The sequence below is a fragment of the Anomalospiza imberbis genome, chromosome Z (assembly GCF_031753505.1).
Source record: "Anomalospiza imberbis isolate Cuckoo-Finch-1a 21T00152 chromosome Z, ASM3175350v1, whole genome shotgun sequence".
Taxonomy (NCBI): Eukaryota; Metazoa; Chordata; class Aves; order Passeriformes; family Viduidae; genus Anomalospiza; species Anomalospiza imberbis.
This window is the reverse complement of record NC_089721.1, coordinates 59,171,722-59,190,540: the sequence shown is the minus strand read 5'-3', so window position 1 is coordinate 59,190,540 and position 18,819 is coordinate 59,171,722. Positions and strand designations below refer to the sequence as shown.

Genomic DNA, 18,819 nt, shown 5'->3' with positions numbered 1-18,819 from the left:
AATTACATCCCTAAACTCAAAGTTTAAGAAGTAGAACTTTATTCACACATTTGACACAAGACAATAGCCTTCCTGAAAAAAGCTGTCATATTTCATGATTCTAATCAGACCTGTAAGATGTCCCTCCCACTATAACAGTACACTGTTTCCCACGCTAGTGCCACCAGTGGCCACTGTAAAACACATTTCTGCCACAGGTCTCTCCTAAGAGGATTCCATAATCAATAGTTCTGGTGCTGCAATTCAGACAGAAAGTCTGAGGAATGCAAAATATGTTGAGAGATATGTGAAATCTATCACATGGGGTCAAAAGAGTTAAATCTATCATGTGGTGAGAAAACTTGAAATTGCCTCAGGGAAGTGAAAAGCATTCTGTTGCTGCAGTGCTTTTGAGATACATTTGACTAGAGGTCCTTAAGAAATAGCTCATTTCAATGCACATTTAATTACTAGTCTGATGTTATTCGTTAACAGAGACAGCTCAGTGTTACGAAAATGTTATGACTAATTGTCTTGATAAAATTCAGTTCTTCACTATCAACCACCAATGCGTAAGTGATACACACCTCTCAGTGGAAAAGATTTGTACCTGGCTTTAAAAAAGAAGCAAGAATTAGTATAAAAGAGCTTTTTTGTTTTAAACACACAAAGAATTACTCAATTACACAGAATTACTCAATTACACAGAAATTATATGTTGTCACAGAAAAGCAGAAAGCAATTCCCTAGGAGAATATAGTTTTGTTTTATAAGGAAGTGAACAATACACTGGAGAATTCTGGACAATGCATTTCAAATAAAAGCATAGGTACTAAAGTACTGAGAACAGAATTGCTTAACATTACCAAAACTGAATTTCTTCTGAAAACAAAGTTTAGCTACAACCTTCCCATCTGTGTAAGGAAACACAGATTTAAAAAAATGCATTTCACTTACAACCTTTTGTTCCCAGAACAGCCCACTATGAACCATTAATAATTCAAATAAGCTGCACTGTTAATTGTTATATAGACAGATGCTGTAGTTAAAACTCTCATCAGAGCAATGAATACTTTCCTTCATTGTAGCTACAAAAATACAACTCCACAGCTGCAAAGAAGGGATTACTACTGGCAGAAGTAGTCTTTTCAGAGAGCCGTAAGAGTGGATGGAAGTCCCAAAGCCAAGAGGTTTCTGAAGGGAGTTCAAAATTTGACTCTATCTTCATTTACCACAAAGCTACAATACTTACAATCCTTCAGAACAATAGTGGATATGTGGTTACTTTGCATGTGTTTGTCTCTCCAGTGCTGCTTCCATTCGGCTTTGTTTTAAACCCTACAGGATATAATTTAGTAAAATCTTGGTTTGGCCAACATTCAAATAAAAGCTTCAGTTGCAGAACAAAACCGTTTCTGGACAATCTTTTTCAGTCCTCTACAAATCACAAACAGTTTTAAACTTTCTTTGGAAACAAGAATGGGCAGTTTAGAAATGATAAAAGCCCAACTACATGTCCTCTTTTTAATCAGAGGCTATATGAAATAATTTCAAATATATACTTGTTCAGCTGAAAGTAAATTAAAGCAATCCACAGTTATATGTCATCTGAAGCACAAAATCCTCCCTTTCCTACTTCCCCAGTGCAAAGAGTTCATCACATCATTTTCTTTCTTCATAAGTGCACAGATAAAAATATGAATCAATAATACAAGTCACAAATTTTCACAACTATGTTGACAGTTTCTACTGAACCTTCACAATGACATTAAACCATTACTGATGAACAATCTCTGCAGAAGTGACAAATCTGATCTTAAATGTGATACTGCCACTCATACTGAAAGAAAATACATAGAAGACTATTGAAAAATAATTGTATTTACTCCACCTGTCGGACAGAACTGGTTGTTTTAGAATGGCTGTAAAAAACTGGCTATAAAAGTACCTGACAGGACCCCTCCAGTTGAACAAAGTACTGAAACATCATCTAAATATATATATATATATATACACACATACATATATGCTGGCTCACGTGAATTCTACTCAACTCAGTACTTACACAATACAACACCCCCTTAAATGTAGTGACTGTAAGTCAGAATAAGAGACCTAAAAAGCAGCCCTACCCATATGGCTTCTTGCAGCAAAAAAGAGCACCAACAGCAGTGCAAAATTACCAAGACATTTCAAAACCACAGCAGCACATACCAGGTAATATCCAGTGTGGTAACCACTCATGTACCAGGCTATCAACATACTCCCCAATGCTTCGTCGTCCTCAGCAAAGTCTGGCCTCATGGGTGGTGGAGGAGGAATCAACTAAGGAATCACAAAGGAAATGCCTGTTTCAATAGGGTGTTTCCCAGATTAGAGAGCAACTAATTCTAAAAGATTAAAACATAAAACTGAAAATAGGAACATATCCTCAGTTTGTTCTCTGAATAGGAATCAGAGATGATGTTTGCTGAACACATATAATTTCCAAAACCTAGGAAAAACAAGACTCCTGTTGCTTCACTGGAGTACTGTACACAAAACATGTTACTAGGGGAAAATACTATCTTCTTCAGTGAAATGCTGTTAACATAAAGTGTAGTTTCTTCAAATAATTTATCCCTTGGTATTCTTACCAACAGCTTCACTGTCACAGAAATGAGTGCAAATCAGACCTTGTACATTAGATTATCATAATATTTGGAACTAAATGTGTTAAACAAATACGTGAAAAATACAGTCAAGCAGAACAAACATGTTCTAAAAACACAGGCAGTGAGCACATTCAGTGAGAAAACCTGAGATCACCAATACTTATCTTCCCCATTCTTCTGTCACTTACTGGTGGTCCTGCTGGGAAGGGCGGGGGCCAGCAAGATAAAAATGATGGAGGTGCCTTGAATTTTGATCCAGACTACATGGGAAAAAAAGTGGAAAAGTATAAATTAGAAGGGAATTTGGGGTATTAGCATTTTACTTAAGAGACAGGTATATAGTAATGAAAATAGCTATTTCTGAGGCACATTCCATAACTTCAGAAGCACAACTTAAGATTACTCATGTCACTGAGGTAAACACTGCTGAAACACAGCTCTGGCTAATACAAACATTTTTAAAAGGCCTTCCTAAGTGGAAGTCAATGGTCACACTCTCAACAGGAAGAAACAGATCAAATATTCACACAGGCGAACAGACAATTTCCCTGCTCCTGTGAGGATGGGGCAAAAGTTGACTAAATTCCATTGTGCTAGTGAATGTCCTTAAATAAAGATCAAGATACAAATCTACTGACACAACAGAAAAAATATAAAATAAAACCTTATTAAAAAATCTTGCACAAACAGTAGCATTTAGAAAGCATAATGCTGTGTTTCAGAAAATAACTGCACTATTATTTAGACTCCTACACAACTGGAAAACTGAAGGGTGTAGCAAAACCCCATTCACTCCTAATTCAAGAGAGCAGCTACAGCTGAGAGGCTCTATGACACGTGGACATCACCTTTAATGCCTTCAATGTCCTATGAAGCAAAACATACCAATTGGCTAGAAAATGCAAAATCTTAAAACATCAACAGCACTGTCATTAATCACAGCACCAGAATGCAGGGAACAATGTCCCTCATTTAAGATAAAAGGCAATTGGAAAGCAAGTGTTAGCTACAGACCAGAAGGTTCTCCTCACTAGACAGCAGCACTGCAGAAGGACTATACTGTGGCCAGATAATTACAAAATGGCAGACCAACAGATACTGACATGCATATCTGTACATCCATTCTCCAAATGCTGCTAACTGAATTCTAGACAATGATAAATATCATCATATTGTCTAAGGATTCACAATAATACCACACTTAGCAATGCTAAATAAATTATTTCAATTAATTGAGCTTACCCTTCCTAGGCCTGGGGCTGGTGGTGGTGGTGGTGGTGTGGGAAATCTCAAGTTTTGAGGGGAAAATCTTGCTTTTGTGCAGTTGTTTTTGTTTCGAGGTGACTGGGAAGATTTTTCACTTTCATCTGTTGAATATGGAGTCTCATTTTCATTCTAGAAGACATTTTTATGACATGCACTTAACAGGAGTTTACAAAAGCAATTTCAGTGCAAAAAAGCTTGGAAAGTCTCATTCACATCCTTCCCTCTCTCCAGCCCTCCCAGTCCTACACAGGAATAACTTTATCTGCTCATCATTTTTGCTATGCTCTTTCATTGGTGAATTTCTTGTTGTCCACTCCCTTTCTTCCATGCTGAGTTGAAGAAGTAAAGGGATGCTTTCATTCTCTCCATCAGCTTGTGTCTGTTTACAACAGAACTGTGCATCACTTCTCACTCTGAACACCAGCAATGCCACCAGACATACTAAAAGAAGTCGATTCTCCCGCTTTCCCAACTCTTTACAGAAGAATGAAAAAGTCCCTCACCTCCCCAGAATGCCCCATCCCATTTACTGTTTCATCGCTGGCTGGAGGAAGTAAATCAGACAGGTTCTGCTCCTCCTGATTTCCATATCCTGTGTAAGTGACAACACATGTGCCTCTCTTCTGGTTGATGGAGGCAATAGTTGCTAGATACAAATTACCATCCTCAGACCAAACAGCACTGCATCTGTCACCAACTTTCCACTGCAACAGAAGCAAGAGAAGCATGTAAATATCTACACGGCTGGACAGAACCTCTTCCTAAGCTACTTTTTGTCCGGAAAGACAGATCCCACCTACAGCGTTTCCTTTGTATTTACTGAAATTCCTCTCTGTAACCTGAAATTTATAATGTTATCACCCTACACCACCATCCCAAAATGTTACTCTCAAGGTGATGAAGCAGCAACGTCCGAGTACGCAAATACAACATTTACAAGTGAGACGACCTGTTTCAAAGGCGCTGTATTGCTCTTGTTCCTATTTCTGTTCTTTTTATGGTTTTTTCTCTTTATCACCATGCGCTGCTCCTGCTTGCCTGAAGGCTCCGAGCACTCCCCATTCTTTAAGGCATTCTTAGGGAAGAGAAAGGAGAAAACCAATAAATGCCAAGGCAGCGGCCTCAGCCCCAGCATCCAGCCACGGCCGCGCCGACCCCTTACCTTGAAGGAGGCCACCGCCTTGTCGTACGCCTTGATGAGGGCCGTGTCGTCCCAGATGTCCGAGTCGTCGCTCTGGAGAGACCACACACCCTTTAGCGCCATGGCAAGGCCCCGCTCCCGGCCCCGCTCCCGGCCCCGCTCCGCCGCTCCCACCTGCCCGGTGCCGCGCCGGAACAGCACCGCGTCCGCCATGGCCGCGCGCCCGCCTGCCGCGCGCGCGCCGAGCGCCGAGCGCCGAGCCCGCCCCGCCGCCGGAAGGGGCGGGGCCGTGCGCGCGCCCGCCGCGTGCCGCCCTGCGCCCGCTCGGCCGGGCCAGCGGCCCTGGCGAGCTGCGGAGCGGGAGCCGCGACCGAGCCGACGACAAAGCGAGCAAAGGAGTCGGTGCTGTGTTCAGTGCTGGGCTCCTCCGTGCAGGAAAGACAAGGAGCTACTGGATAGAGTCCAGCAAAGGGTCACAAAGATGACTTGGGGTCTGGAGCATCTCTCTTATCAGCAGAGACTGCGGGAGTTGGGCCTGCTCAGTCCAGAGAAGAGAAGACAGAGAGGACCTCATCAAAACACACAAGCATCTCGAAGACAGGTGCCCAGAGGATGGTGCCAGACTTTTCAGTGGTGCGCAGCGATAGGACAAGCAGCAATGGCCGTAAACTGAAACACAAGAAATTGCGCCTCAATATGGCAGAGAACTTCTTTACATTGAGGGAGACAGAGCACTGGGAACAGGCTGCCCAGGGAAGTCATGGAGTCTCCCTCTCTAGAGACATTCAAACCTCACCTGGGCACATTCCTGTAGCATGTGCTCCAGGTGTCCGTGCCTTGGCAGGGGGCTTGACTGGGTGATCTCCGCAGGTCCCTGCTGATCCTAACAATTCTGTGATTCTGTGAATTTGCCTAACTTCTCTACTACTGCAGGTGCTACACTGCCAGCACCAGCTACAATTTCCTTCCAGTTCTCCTCAACCTCAGCCAGGGGCATTAGCAATGAATGAATGCACTTAGAACACAGTTTAAAAAGCAAAGGCTTCAAAATCTTTCTCTAGAGACTGAATCATTTGCTGAGGAATACAATCAGTGCAGGCAGCTCTGGGTGCAGCTGCAGTGGGAGCCCAAGGCTAGAGGCCAACCCACTGCACGACAAAGGGCACAGGGACCTGTGGCACCAGCCAGGGAACTGAGACACAGCAGGAGCCAGGAGCCACCCCTAGACTGTGAGGGTGTAAGAGCCAGGGGTTCCTTTGTTTAGGGTCCCTCTGCAGAGACACCAGGTGGAGCTGCGACTTTGTTATTGCACCAAGATTAAGTTACATTAAAGATAAGGATGTATGACACTGCTATGGGAATCCTGGTCTGAATGTGAGAGTGAGGGCTGTAGCTGTGAAGGGGCTTCAGTCCCAGCTTTGGTGGTGTGAATGTGACTGCCAGAGTGGCTCCAGGATGGTCAGAGAGGGAAGTTTCCTCAACAGTTTTCCCCTGGTCAGTACACAATATAGTCAAGCATGCCTTTGAAGCAAGGGCTCAGCTTTTCCAAACTAACTTTTATTCCTGAGGCAGGTTTAAGCAGTAATTTTAGTGGTGTGACAATTTCAACATCAGCTTCCATTGGAACTCATTAACATGAAGTCTACAGCTTTTTTTAGTATCAGGACTTGATTGAGTCGCTTTTGTACACCAACAAAGTCTGCAAGTCAAGAGGCATTTTTTCCTATAGGGCAGACTTAAACTGCATGTGACAGTGCTTATAATAGGCATTTCTTATAAACTTTACTTATACTTTATATTATACTTACATTCTTATACTGCATTACTCCACAAGATTATCCATTCCTTATGTTCTTGGTAACTTCTTAGAAATCAACTTATTATGAAACATAACCATTTCAGATTAGACAGTATTTCATGCAACATTTTATTGTAAAAATATTTTGAGATCTACAGTTCAGACCTCCACAAGGTGAAGCACATTTTACAAGTGTGTTCCATTCTGAATGAAGCTGTACTTTCAAGAATTCAGGCAACCAAATCTGGTCTAACTGTAGATTGAGAAATTCTGTTACTGGAACCATTAAGTAAAACTAACAAATGCAGCAAAAGCTAGAATAAAGCTATTGCTTGGTACTTTTATTCATAGACATGCAGAAGAGTGTAGTCAGTTTTGGAAGAGCACTGTAGACAACTAGGCCTATAGTAACCAGAAAATAACTAATGCTAGTTGAACAACTCTGCACAATAAACGTTTAATTATTTAATGGCCAGACACTTTTATGAATTATCTTCTAGGTCCTTCTGCTTCATCAGTGCACTCTATCTTCTCCATAGCAGCAGCTCATTTTGCTCCTGCCTGCAGAGACTTCCTTTCATTAGCTGCTTTTTGCTTTTGCTGCATGATTTCAGAGTCCCTGTGATGAAAAAACAGTTGGATATCAGATACTGGCTCACAATTTTTCTAAGCAGAGTTCCCTCCCTTTAGTAACCCCCACCTGAAAGAGGAAAAAATAATTTCTCAGCCACAAGCACAGTGTTTTTATTACCCTGTTTTTTCAGTGCATGCATCACTCCATGAGGCAGACAATTACTTGATCAGTAGACCTGATATAATTATTTTGGTTTTAGAAGTAAAGGACATAATGGACCAAATACCTTCAAGAAAGTATTACACAATCTTTTCCTGTTTGCAGTAGGCAAAAAGCTGGTCAAAAATGAAACAGCTTTACAGGACGTAATAAAAATATTTCTGTTTAACAGCAGATACGGCAAAACTTCATCCACAGTTTATGCTATGGCAAGTGATTAGTCAATGAATAAAAACAAGTATTCAAATGTTGTGTCAGCTAAGACACTGGATTCTTTCTCACCCATCTCCCCCTCCTTTTTCAGCTTAAATATTTACTCAACTTTACTAGATCTTACCTCTGTTTCCTCTGAGAAGCAGACAAGCTATCTTCTTTCCTTTTGCCTTTGTGGATCTCCTGAGTTTTTTTCAGGTTCTTTTGGCGAGCAAGTTCACGCTGGTTCCCACCTGCAAGACAATATACAGTTAAACAAGAACTACCACTTGTTTTTTCCCACACAATGCACCTGTGTAAGGCAGTGCAGTTTGGCACAATGTGTAGAGCTGGTATGGTCGTATCTTCTACCTCAGCATCCTCTCCCAGTGTACAACAGGAGAAACTGAAGGCTCATAGTTGTTACTTTTTCAATTCTATACATCACGTTCAAGAGATTACCAAAATTCTAATATTCCTTACAGAAACAAAATGTAGTTTGCCATAGAAGGCTGAAGGAAAACCATCACACCAACAGGCTGGGCAAAAATCCTATCAGTAACTCATCCAAAGACAAGTTATCCACTCTCAAACACATTCCAGCATTCAATATAGCTTACAAATTACTTTTAGACTGAAAGAACAGCATTGAAATTAACTGCACTCAAATACTATTGAAGAGATGACCTCAAAACGTTTTTTAAATTTGAAATAAAGTGCAGAACGTAAGCCTGGGCCTTAGCAACTGGGTGGTGGTGGCATTACTTCCAACAAAAGTGAGAAGAGTAACACTACTCCTATATGTATATAAAGACACAAACCCACATCACTGTCAGTAGAGAGGACACTTCTTCAGGGAACAGACAGCTTTCCCCACAGTTACCAACTCAACAAAATGCCAACAAGTGGAATGCAATCTCTTTGATCACACTAAGTTCCTGAAGGCACAACATCAAACTATCGACTCTCCATCTAAATACTCAGCGTCTTTCAGGCAATGGCCACAGACTGCAAACTTTTCTGCATTAGCTGGCAATCTCTCCTCAGTATTCTCTTCGTTAGTTCTATTTTGCCCCAACCTGCCAGACCTGGTTCACTGGCTTGGTACTACTTCTTATTTTAATTCTTTTGGACTGACAGTGTTCCAGATATGCTACACATAATCATTTGTTCTGTTGAACTAACACCATCACATTCTTTTATACTCAAAACTGACAATTCCCTCTCTCCATAATTTCTGTTGTCTCTCTTTTCAGTCTCTCTACAGTTTTAAGACTGTCTATGCCATCTTTCAGTCTCAAAGCCAGAGATCTCAATCTTGAGGTGCCTGTAATTTCTGGTCTACAAATGCATCTAAGGACTAGGTCACTTTTAAACAACAACCTGTGGGTATGATCCACCACTTTGTACCCATGCCATTTCTGAGCAGACAAAGGTACCTGCTGTGTCAACAAGTAGAGATGATCAACTCTGCAGGAGCAGGGGTTTGTGCATTCTTCACAAGAGCCTATGGATTGCTTGGTAAGAGATGCCAGAACCTCAAGTGAAAACATCCCTGTATGACTGCTGCTTCCCAAGAGCTGCTCTTGTCTTGGAAGATAACTTTTGTCTGTGACAGGACATTAAGTACTACCTTTTGGAAAAAGTAGAGAACTAAGAGAACTTCTACTCATGATCCTCACTAGCATCCTCTCCCCAAAGTCCATCTAGAAGAAGGGCAGCTGTTTGTTCAGAGACTGAAGCAAACCAGCTGTCTCCGGCAGTACTAGTGTTGACTAGAACTTGATGACTCATGAGCAGATGACACATTCCAGGCCATAAACGGTTCCTGAATTTTGTGGTGCTCAGGAGGCAAGAACTTATATGAAGGACTGGGCAGCAATGAAAGAGCTCTTCTACAGTGCTTTAAAAAAAACCAAAAACAACAACAAACAAACAAAACCAACAACTCCGCCCCCCCAAAAAAAAAAACCACCCAAAAACCAAAAGTATCTTCTTTTATCATGAAGAAAACAGAGAGGAAGTAAAAACAATCTGCTAAAGCCAGAATTACCCTCCACACCAAACCTCCCAGACTTCCTTATGAGCAGTTACTCTCCACTCTTAAACTCTGATTCCTCCTTGTTTTCCAAACAAATACTGAGCTCAGGCCATGCAGAGTTTTTCCATACACACTGTAAGGTTTTAAATTTAGAAACAGAACTCAGTTGTATCACTGAAAAGCAGCTGGCACAGCAAAGCAGAGAAGGTAGAAAAGCTGAGCAATACAGAATACACACAAAGCACAGAATACCAAATAACTCTCAAGAAAAACTTACTTCTACCGTCAGTGCTTCCAAGTAAACATTGCCAAGGACTGTTTGGCTCCATTACTTCATCTGGGATACTGAATAAGTGTCCCTACCTTCAAGGGAACCATTGGTGTTTTCTACATTCTATAATATCAACCTAAATCTTCCATGAAATTGTCCCAACAGAAGACAATTCAGCTTCCTGAAATTCAAGCATGAACTACCACAAGAGGAACAGTACACTCTTCCTGCTTATACACTTCCATACATTCCTTCTCAAGCATCCCCATCCTGGCCTGCTTGTGCAAGACATACACCGTACTTCAACCTGTCCTTGCTCTTCCAGCTCCAGGAGAAGACAAATGCCTACAAATATCCTAAATGTGCTTCTTTATTATGTTCTATGCACAAACTGTTTACGTTCCAGGTCTTCAGCCGGACTTCAGCAGCAGTGTGTCCTCATAACCGTGTATTTTCGAGATGAATGTGAAAGTACAGCCTCAAAAATGGGTTTCTTCGAATGAATGTGAAAGCACGACCAAAATTAAGCACAAGGAGTTTCTGTACTGCCAGACATAACACGCAGAAGGCACAGGAGCACTCCCAGCAGTCAGGGGAGCTGGAGCATCCTGGGTCCGGTTCACACTTCTCCGCCATTTTAGTATGTGTAGCAGTGTACGAACACTGCTGTTCGTCAGTACTCAACACGGCGTCGATTAACCGAGAGCTCCTGCCCTTTCAGCAACAGCCTCAACAACCACAAGTTAAGCAGCATAGTATTCAATGTTCAGCGCGGATATTAAAGTCCTTTATTTTCAGTCTGGGCGGCAGCCGGGACTGAAATGAAGTGTGGCTGTTCCTTCAGTCCATCATCACCTTAATTTCTCCCCCCGGTCCCGCCACTACTGATACGGCAGAAGGCGGAGGAGGATGTTTTCGCCTCCAGCTTCGGACGGCAGCAGGATGTGGGAAAAAGCTTCTTCCCCACGCACTCGCTGCAGGCGAGATTTCGCTGGTGGGACGCTAAGTCCGCAAAGAGCCAGACGCGGCAGCGGCCTCACACAGCGGCCGACGCCCAGACCGCGGCCCAGGCATGACCCCCAGCCGGACTGCCCTCGGCGTCGCGCCCCATGCCTGGAACTGACCAGGAGGGCGGCCCGAGTCCCACCGCCCACTTCGCTAACCGACAGGCCCCAAGCAGCTCCCCGGTACTCACGGGTCATGGCGAGACGCTCAGGCCACGCAGCGCCGCTACGCCTCCCACCACTACCACTTGCGGAACGCACTTCCCTCCGCTCCCACCGCCGGATCCGTCTGACGGGCCCGCCGCCGCCGCTGCCCCTTATGTCACCTCGCTGGTCGCTGATGTCACGGCGCCGCGCGGACCCGGTCCAATCAGAGGGACGCGCGCCGCGGCCTCCCGCCCCGTGGGCGGGAGCCCTGCGAGGTTCGTGCTGTGCGTGCTCCCGGGTCCGAGTGTGGGAGAGAGGTGTGGGAGCTTTGGTGTGGCAGCCTGGCTTGGGGGGCAAAGCGGCCGCCTGGAGAGCTGCTGAGAGCCGGCTGAACCGGGGGCTAGGCGGCTGAGGAGCTGCTGGGGCCTTAGAGGCGGCTACGGCGCCGTTATTGGTTTCCCCGTAGAGGCTCCGCCTCCTGCCCCTCCTCTCGTGGTCGTTGCGCGCTGATGACGTCGCGGGGCGCGCCGCCGGGGCGGCACGCCGTGAACCGGCCGGGCTCGCGGCATCAGCGGCCCCCCGCCGCCGCCGCCGCGCTCGCGGGAGGGCGCCTCTCCCGGCGCTGTTGACGCCATGTTCCGGCGGGCCCGTCTCACCGTGCGGCCCAATGTGCGGCCCCCGGGCAGGGCCGCCGCCGCCGGCACTGGCGCGGTGGACCCGGAGCCGCCGGAACCCCCAGGTTCGGACACCCCGGCGGCGGACAGAGCAGGGACCGCGGCAGGATCGGCGGACGCGCGGCGGGAAGAGAGGTGAGTCCCGCCGAGCTCGCCCTGGCAGGGCAATGTATCGGGCCACCGGCGGCGCTGGGCCGCGGATCCCCGGGAGCGGGATGGGCCTGTACAGGGCGAGACCCGGCGGATCCCAGGAGGTGGCGGTGGCTCTGCGTAGCTCTGGTTGTCGTGGCCTGTCGCCGTCTGGTTTTCAGTGCTGTAATGGGGCGCTGGCTCGTCCTGAAGACCTCGTGGAAGACGCGTGCGGTCGGTGCCCGATTACTGCGTGTCCAGGGTTGTCAGACAAGGACTGGTTTGACGGGTTCGTAGACGAAGAAGCCCGCGTTTCTTCACTGCCGTTGTGCAGCAGGTGCTTGGAGTAATATTGCAATAGGCTGCCCAGAGAGGTGGCCGAGTCACCATCCTTAGAGGTGTTTAAGGAAAGACTGGACATGGCATGTAGTGCTGTGGTCTGGTTGACAAGGTGGTGTTGGGTCATAGGTTGGACTCGACGATCTCGAGGTGTTTTCCAGCTCAATTGCTCCTGTGATTCTGTAAGTGAAGACTGCAAAGGTGGGGCTCAGTGTGGTCCGACACTCGTTACTTCTGGCTCCACAGCAGCCAGGAGCCCTTCTTTGCTGTGTGCAGCAAAAATTCTCTGTGTTCTCTAACCAGATGAGTTTGATTTTGCATTCCTACAGCATTTTCTCTTTTGTGTTCATTTCTGTATGCATTGGCAAGGGAGGACTTTCTGTCTTTTTGCGGGGTTTTTTGCCTATTTTTTAAGGTTTTTAAGGGTTTTTTATTGTGATGGAAGCACATGGTAAAGTTGGCCTTAGGACTGGCCCTCCCTGAGGACCTCCCTGTTTTAGGTTAAGCCTGGCTGGTTACTAAACCCCATGCAGTTTGTTGCTTGCTTCCCCACACCCCTGCCCCTCCCAGCCTCGTGGGATGGGCAGAAAATCAAAACGGCAAAAGTGTGAGAAAAGGTGTTTCAAGATAAAGAGTTCTATAGATAAAGAAATACCCGGGCACATAAGCAAAGCAGAATTGGGAATTCATTCACCACTACCCACAGGTGTTTTACTGTCTCCAGGAAAGAAGGGATCCATCACTCATAACAGGTACTTGGGAAGACAAATGCCATAACTCCAAATGTCTGTCCTTTCTTCTTCCCCTAGCTTTTACTGAGGAGCATGATGCCGTATGTTGTGGGATAGCCCTCAGTCTTCTGAGATCAGCTGTCCTGGCTGAGTCGCCTCCCAACTTCTTGCTGATCCCCAGTGTGGTCAGCCATGGTGCAGTGTGAGAAATAACCCTGGTGCTGCATAATCACTGCTCAGCATTAGCTGAAAACAAGGGTGTGCTGTCAGCACTTTTGTGTCACAAATCTGAAACAGCACTATCTGAGCTACTGTGAAGGAAGTTAACTCTGTCCCCACCAAAGGCAGTACAGATCAGTGTTTCAGGACATGTCCTCAGTCTGATAATTGTTCTTCAGAACAACATTCACACTTCTTTTGTACAATTGGGTTTGAGTCTTTCATAAATACTTTTATTCTTTTAGTTGAAGCTTGCCTCTTATGACAGTATGATGAAGCAGTGTTAATGTCTTCTGTTTCAGTGGCTGGAGGTTCAGGTATCAGACTAGTTGGCATGGCATGTCTTTAGGAAACCCATACCACCTTTTATTCAACTTGTATCTTACGTCTTTACTTGTTTTGCATTGTGCTTCAAGAATGCCATTCTTTCAAATTGTATTTGTAAAATTTTTGTGTTACAGGGATCATCTTACTGGATCTTTTGCTATCTGATTTTTTTTAATGAAGAAATTTCTACTATTTTTCACTTAGATGCTACTGTTGCTGTTTCAGCAGATTTGCAAAAGATTTTGTGTTTGTAATTTAACAGGTCCATCAGTCTAATATAATTTTAAGTTTCAAAACTAGATATTGGTGTGACTCTGAAAGGCGCTCTGATCTATTCTCATGGCCTATAAAAATAGGCCTTTGCCATATAGCCTTCTGACAGGGTAACCCGCCTAGCTGACCAGGGGAAGCCAGTTTATGTAATCTTTTTGGATTTCAGTAGAACTTTCTATATTGGCTCTCACTCTATCCTTCCTTCTGGACAAAACATCCAGCATACACCTGGATGAACACGTCATGTGGTGTGTGAGCAACTGGTTCATGGGTTGGGTTACAGTGAGTGGGTGACATCAGACTGGTGGGGTTCCACAGGGCTCCATCCTCAGCCCTGTGCTTTTCAACAGCTTCATAAATGACCTGGGCACAGGTTTTGAAGGTATATTAAGTAAGTTTGCACATGATACAAAATGGGAGGACCTGTTGACTCCCTTGAGGACAGGGAGGCCCTGCAGAGAGGCCTCAACAAATTAGAGGGCTGGGCAAACACCAAGCATATGAAGTTCAAAAAGGGAAAGTACCAGATTCTGCACCTGAGGTGGGGCAGCCCTGAGTGTATGGGCAGAATGGGGAACAAGAGACTGGAGGAAAATGACCTGAGGGTCCTGGTCAGTGGCAAGCTGAACTTGAGTCAGCAGTGCCCTGGCAGCCAGAAGGGCCACTCATGTCCTGGGGTGCATCAGGCACAGCATCACAGCCAGGCAAGGGAGGGATTGTCCTGCTCTGCTGTGTGCTGGGGTGGCCCCACTTTAGTGCTAGGGGCAGTTTTGGGTGTAAGAAAAACATTGAGCTGTTCATCCAAAGAGGGGCAACAAAGATGAAGGGCCTTGAGGTGAAGCGGGATGAGGAGTGGCTGAGGTCACTGGGTCTGTTCAGGCTGGAGGAGGCTGAGGGGAGACCACATTGTCATCTACAACTTCTTCATGAGGGGAAGTAGAGGGACAGACACTGATCTCTTCACTCACAGCTGATCAAGTCTGTCTGTAGCATCAGTCACTTTACATTGTTTTATTTTCTATATACTGAATAAGTTTTGTTAATTATCAGGGAAGTGAAAATTTTGGAAGAGAATTCTAATTTTGTAATATACTTTCTGTTAAATTGTATTTAACTGTTCAGAAATCCAGTGCTGTGCTCTGATTAAAAACTCCACATAACACAGGTGGTATGGAGAAGGTGAAAGAAGAATTACTTTTCATTGTCTCCTGCTGTACAAAGAACAGTGGGTGTTGAGTGGAACTTGCGAGGATCCCATTCAAAACACCTAAAGAGGCACCATGTAATAAGCCCTCTAAACTCTTTGCCCAGAGTTGCTCTGTACTAAAAATGTGTATGAACTCATAGTTTGGACAAATTGATTCAGCCATTTAACAGAGGCTGCTAAATGCAAACACATCATCTGCAGCATTTGCCTGAGTCACAGACAGTAGCTGGAGAGAATTTTTAAAAGTTTGACTGTGTGTTTATACTTTTTTTATATTTCTTAGAAAGCATTTACTTCTGACCTTTTTTAAAAATGTGTAAGTGAAGCATGGGTGTGGTTGTCCTTACATACAGAAACAAGGCATAGTTCCAATATAAAATTTAAAAAACACCCTTTATGACTCAGTTGTAATCATACTGCAGTCTTGCTGTGAATACCAGCCATGAAGCTGAACACTGGTAAAGTCAGCAGATTTGGCATGATCCTAATGGTTGGCAATTTTACTTGCACTTTGAAAATTATTTCTGCATAAGTGATAGAAAAAATACTTACGTACAAAGTTTTCCAGGGAAGCTAAGAGCTATTGATGTGTTAAGTGTGAGCAGCAGTTTGACTGCTGAAGTTTATCTGGAAGTCACAGTTTACATATCATCTGCTTGCAAATGTGTAAGAGGAATGTTCACTTTTGTTGTAATAAAAATCATCAAAACACTGTTACATACAGCTTTGTTGAAGTGTTTTTAATATATTGCCTATGTTATGTGGGTATTTTTTTATAAAGCTTTATGGTACTGGTGTATTTTCAGCTGAAAGGAGAGAACCTTCCAAAATAAGAGGTGGGGTGTGAGAATGTGTTACTGTTGCAAGCTTGTTGATCAGTGATTTGTTTCTGATTATTTCATGAGGAAGCTGATTATTTCATGAGGAAGTACCAGCTACATGTTGGTCCTAGCATGGCTTCTTGTGTATAACCGCTTTCCTGTAGTCTAGTGTTTATACTGATTGGCCCATAAATGCATCTTGAAAGTAACAGCAAATCTAAATCTATCACTATAAAGAAGTTCAGAATACTTTCTTAAATTTTCCAGTGACGACAAGGCGGACGATACAAGTGGTACTGGGGAAGCTAGTAAACCTGCAGAGATGCTTACACAGAGAAGAAAACGTATCTCCACCATGCCAAATCTTGTCAAACCCAGAGCCGGACCATCATCTGCTCAGCGTTCTGCACCAAAACTGCAGAGGCGAACATCACAGGCTTCTGATGGCATTGCTTCACTTCATAAGGATCCCTCCCCATCAGAAAAGAGTAATGTTGAAAGCTCTGTAAAGTCTCCTATGCTTCCTGAGAAGAAAACACCTGTGCCACAAGTGCCACAGTTTTCACCACTAAAAAAGTCTGTGAACAAAGAGCAAACTGTTGGTGTAGCTGCTCAGAAAAATGATGATAGCTCGCAGAAGAATGTACCCTCTCCTCTCAAGGAGAGAGCAACACAGGAAAGATCACGAACACAGGAGGAAAAGCTACCTGTGAAACCTTCTCCTGAGAAAGTAAAACGAACGTGTTCTGACCGTGAAAGGATCCTCAAAGCTCGGAAATTAAGAGAAATGCTTAAAGAAGAGCTGAAGAAAGAGCGTATGGTAAGGCCTCTGTGGTGAGCAGTGCTTATCTGTGAAGGGCAAAAATTTTGATTCACCCTACATACATTATCTCTTTGCAGTAGTGTTTTCTGATGATTGTCAGCTGCTTACTGCTAGTAGTCTGTCATATCTCATAACTCTGTGTTTATTCTCTTTATAAGCAGTAGCAGCGCTTTGTTCCCTAATAATACAGATTTTACAAGGAATTGCCTAAGTTTTTATTTGATTAGACCAGAAGTCTTTTTGGCATGACACTTGGTTTTATTTTGTAGTCAACATTCCAATTGTGAAAGTTTCATAGTTTGTAATACAGTAGGGAGGTGTGCTGCAAGAAGCTTGGATTTGGGATTTTTTTGGGGGGATATTTTTTTCAAGTTGATCTTTGTCAGAGTTCTGTAATTTTGAATAACTTTTAACTTATTTGTATCAGGGATTGAATGCTTCTGAAAGAGTAAGTGGCTTAAAGGTCTGTATTGCCCTCTCTGAGAAAGGGACACCTTTAAGATAATCTTGTTTTGGTTCTTGGGAATGGTGTGTGTGTGTGTGTGTGTGTGTGTGTGTGTGTGTGAACAACAAAATTCCTTGAATAGGGTACTTCATAAATAAACAAAAGTAATAATAATTTGTGAAATACTAAATATTTTCAAGGTGAACATAAGTGTTTATTGTTTTCTTTTGTCTCATTTTGATTTGTATGGAAGAAGTTGAAACACAGGCTTCCAGTAATTGAAGGACGTTCTCCACCAGATCGTTCTAAAATGACCATGAGAGACTTAATATACTATCTGCCAGAAAACAATCCTATGAAGTAAGTATGACTTTGTCTCTCTCCCTAGGTTAAATTACTTTTCAACCTCTATAATACTTAAATATGGAATATTAGCACAGATACAGCATTGTTGCAGTGGTAACAAAAGCTTCTAGACTAGCTTCTAGTTTTCATGTCTGCTTAATTCTAGTACAGAAGCAAGAATGGAGCTTAGTGTACTTGTTGAAATACACAAACATGAATCTGTCCCTAGTGTTGATTTATTTCTGCAGAAATACAGACTAGTAGAATTTTTTTTTTCCCAACTCCCTCCTGTGAAATTTTTAGTTGCGGCTGTTAGGGATGTTCTAATTGCCCACCATACCCAGTGGACTGAGGAGGCTAAGCACGTCTCCTTCTAGGTGGTGAAGTGCAAAATGCACTGCAAGACCCTAGAGGTGTTTACTTTCCATCTGGATGAATGTAGCTGCTGCTGCTCCACTGACGTGTTTCACCAATGCAGCTGGCTGCACAGACTGCCACAGACAGAGCAGAGCAGGGCCTTTTTCCTGCAACTACCGAAAGCAATCACATGAAAAGAAGTTCAGTTATCCAAGTCCTGTTCTTTCAGTAGTAGATGAGGTTTCTGATGTCATCGGTTATCACTTGCTTCTTAATGTTTGTGTGCTTGTGTGTTTTATTTATCACTTCCCTTATTTTTTCTTTTACACTGAATAGTTCCCAAGGAGGTAGAAAGCAAGATGCTCTCACATTACCTGTATCCATACAATGTGTTTCTGCTTGAAATATCTTTTTTTTGTCCTTGCTTGTACAAAAAAGGGCAAAATATACTAAGCAGTGGTGATTGTGTAGTTCAATTTAGATGTAATACAAAGAACTGAAAAAAAAGCTTTGTGCTTCTTTGTCCATTGTGCACTAAAAGACAGTTTAGTGGAAAAAAGCAGAAATATATCTGTACAAACAATAATCTCTAGCTTTTTATGACATTTTAGGTCTTCATTGGTAGAAGAAAAGAGAACAAAAAGAAGTTCTGCACTGAGTCAAATGAAAGAGTAAGCCTTGATGGTGAAGTATAGTCAGAAAATTTTCTGGTGTAAAAAAACCTGCATTTCTATGATAATACTAACAGTGGAGGTACATTTTTTTTACTGTTCAAATGTCACAGTCTGATTTATAAAAATTGCAATTTTGGCAGGTATGGTGGTTAAAGAACATACTGCTTTC

General features: G+C 43.6%; 3 protein-coding genes across 6 annotated transcripts in view; 1 reads left to right on the top strand and 2 right to left on the bottom strand.

The window, feature by feature from the left end:
* Positions 1–22: 22 nt before the first annotated feature.
* On the bottom strand, positions 23–5,274 carry SMN1 (survival of motor neuron 1, telomeric). 4 transcript variants are annotated; one of them, XM_068175990.1, is made up of 9 exons: positions 5,215–5,274; positions 5,062–5,133; positions 4,849–4,974; positions 4,403–4,603; positions 3,876–4,028; positions 2,822–2,893; positions 2,194–2,304; positions 1,232–1,317; positions 23–593 (listed from the first exon to the last, which is right to left on the bottom strand). In XM_068175990.1, the coding sequence occupies exons 1-8, from the start codon at positions 5,251–5,253 to the stop codon at positions 1,261–1,263; spliced, it is 831 nt and encodes a 276-aa protein (XP_068032091.1). In that variant the 5' UTR covers positions 5,254–5,274; the 3' UTR covers positions 23–593; positions 1,232–1,260. The 4 variants fall into 4 exon arrangements, with proteins under 4 accessions (XP_068032091.1, XP_068032090.1, XP_068032092.1 ...); XM_068175989.1 differs by having other exon boundaries at positions 23–1,317; XM_068175991.1 differs by having other exon boundaries at positions 23–1,317; positions 4,430–4,603.
* Positions 5,275–6,953: 1,679 nt separating this feature from the next.
* SERF1A (small EDRK-rich factor 1A) lies at positions 6,954–11,732 on the bottom strand. The gene is made up of 3 exons (XM_068175992.1): positions 11,331–11,732; positions 7,969–8,077; positions 6,954–7,457 (listed from the first exon to the last, which is right to left on the bottom strand). The coding sequence occupies exons 1-3, from the start codon at positions 11,335–11,337 to the stop codon at positions 7,385–7,387; spliced, it is 189 nt and encodes a 62-aa protein (XP_068032093.1). The 5' UTR covers positions 11,338–11,732; the 3' UTR covers positions 6,954–7,384.
* Positions 11,733–11,893: 161 nt separating this feature from the next.
* BDP1 (B double prime 1, subunit of RNA polymerase III transcription initiation factor IIIB) overlaps positions 11,894–18,819 on the top strand; it is a 48,608-nt gene continuing 41,682 nt past the window's right edge. Inside the window, exons 1-4 of the mRNA XM_068175993.1 lie at positions 11,894–12,095; positions 16,274–16,826; positions 17,528–17,634; positions 18,588–18,647. Coding sequence (XP_068032094.1) covers positions 11,920–12,095; positions 16,274–16,826; positions 17,528–17,634; positions 18,588–18,647 — 896 coding nt within the window. The 5' untranslated portion in view covers positions 11,894–11,919. The remainder of the gene's footprint in view (positions 12,096–16,273; positions 16,827–17,527; positions 17,635–18,587; positions 18,648–18,819) is intronic.

Excerpts from the sequence above, each read along its gene's own strand:
- SMN1 (XM_068175988.1), bottom strand. The coding sequence starts at position 5,163 with ATGGCGCTAAAGGGTGTGTGGTCTCTCCAGAGCGACGACTCGGACATC. Across the intron at positions 4,975-5,061 it reads AGGCGGTGGCCTCCTTCAAG|AATGCCTTAAAGAATGGGGA; the intron begins GTAAGGGGTCGG and ends CTCTTCCCTAAG. Across the intron at positions 2,894-3,875 it reads CAGCCCCAGGCCTAGGAAGG|TCTGGATCAAAATTCAAGGC; the intron begins GTAAGCTCAATT and ends TTTCCCATGTAG.
- SERF1A (XM_068175992.1), bottom strand. Across the intron at positions 7,458-7,968 it reads GCTTCTCAGAGGAAACAGAG|GGACTCTGAAATCATGCAGC; the intron begins GTAAGATCTAGT and ends TTTTCATCACAG.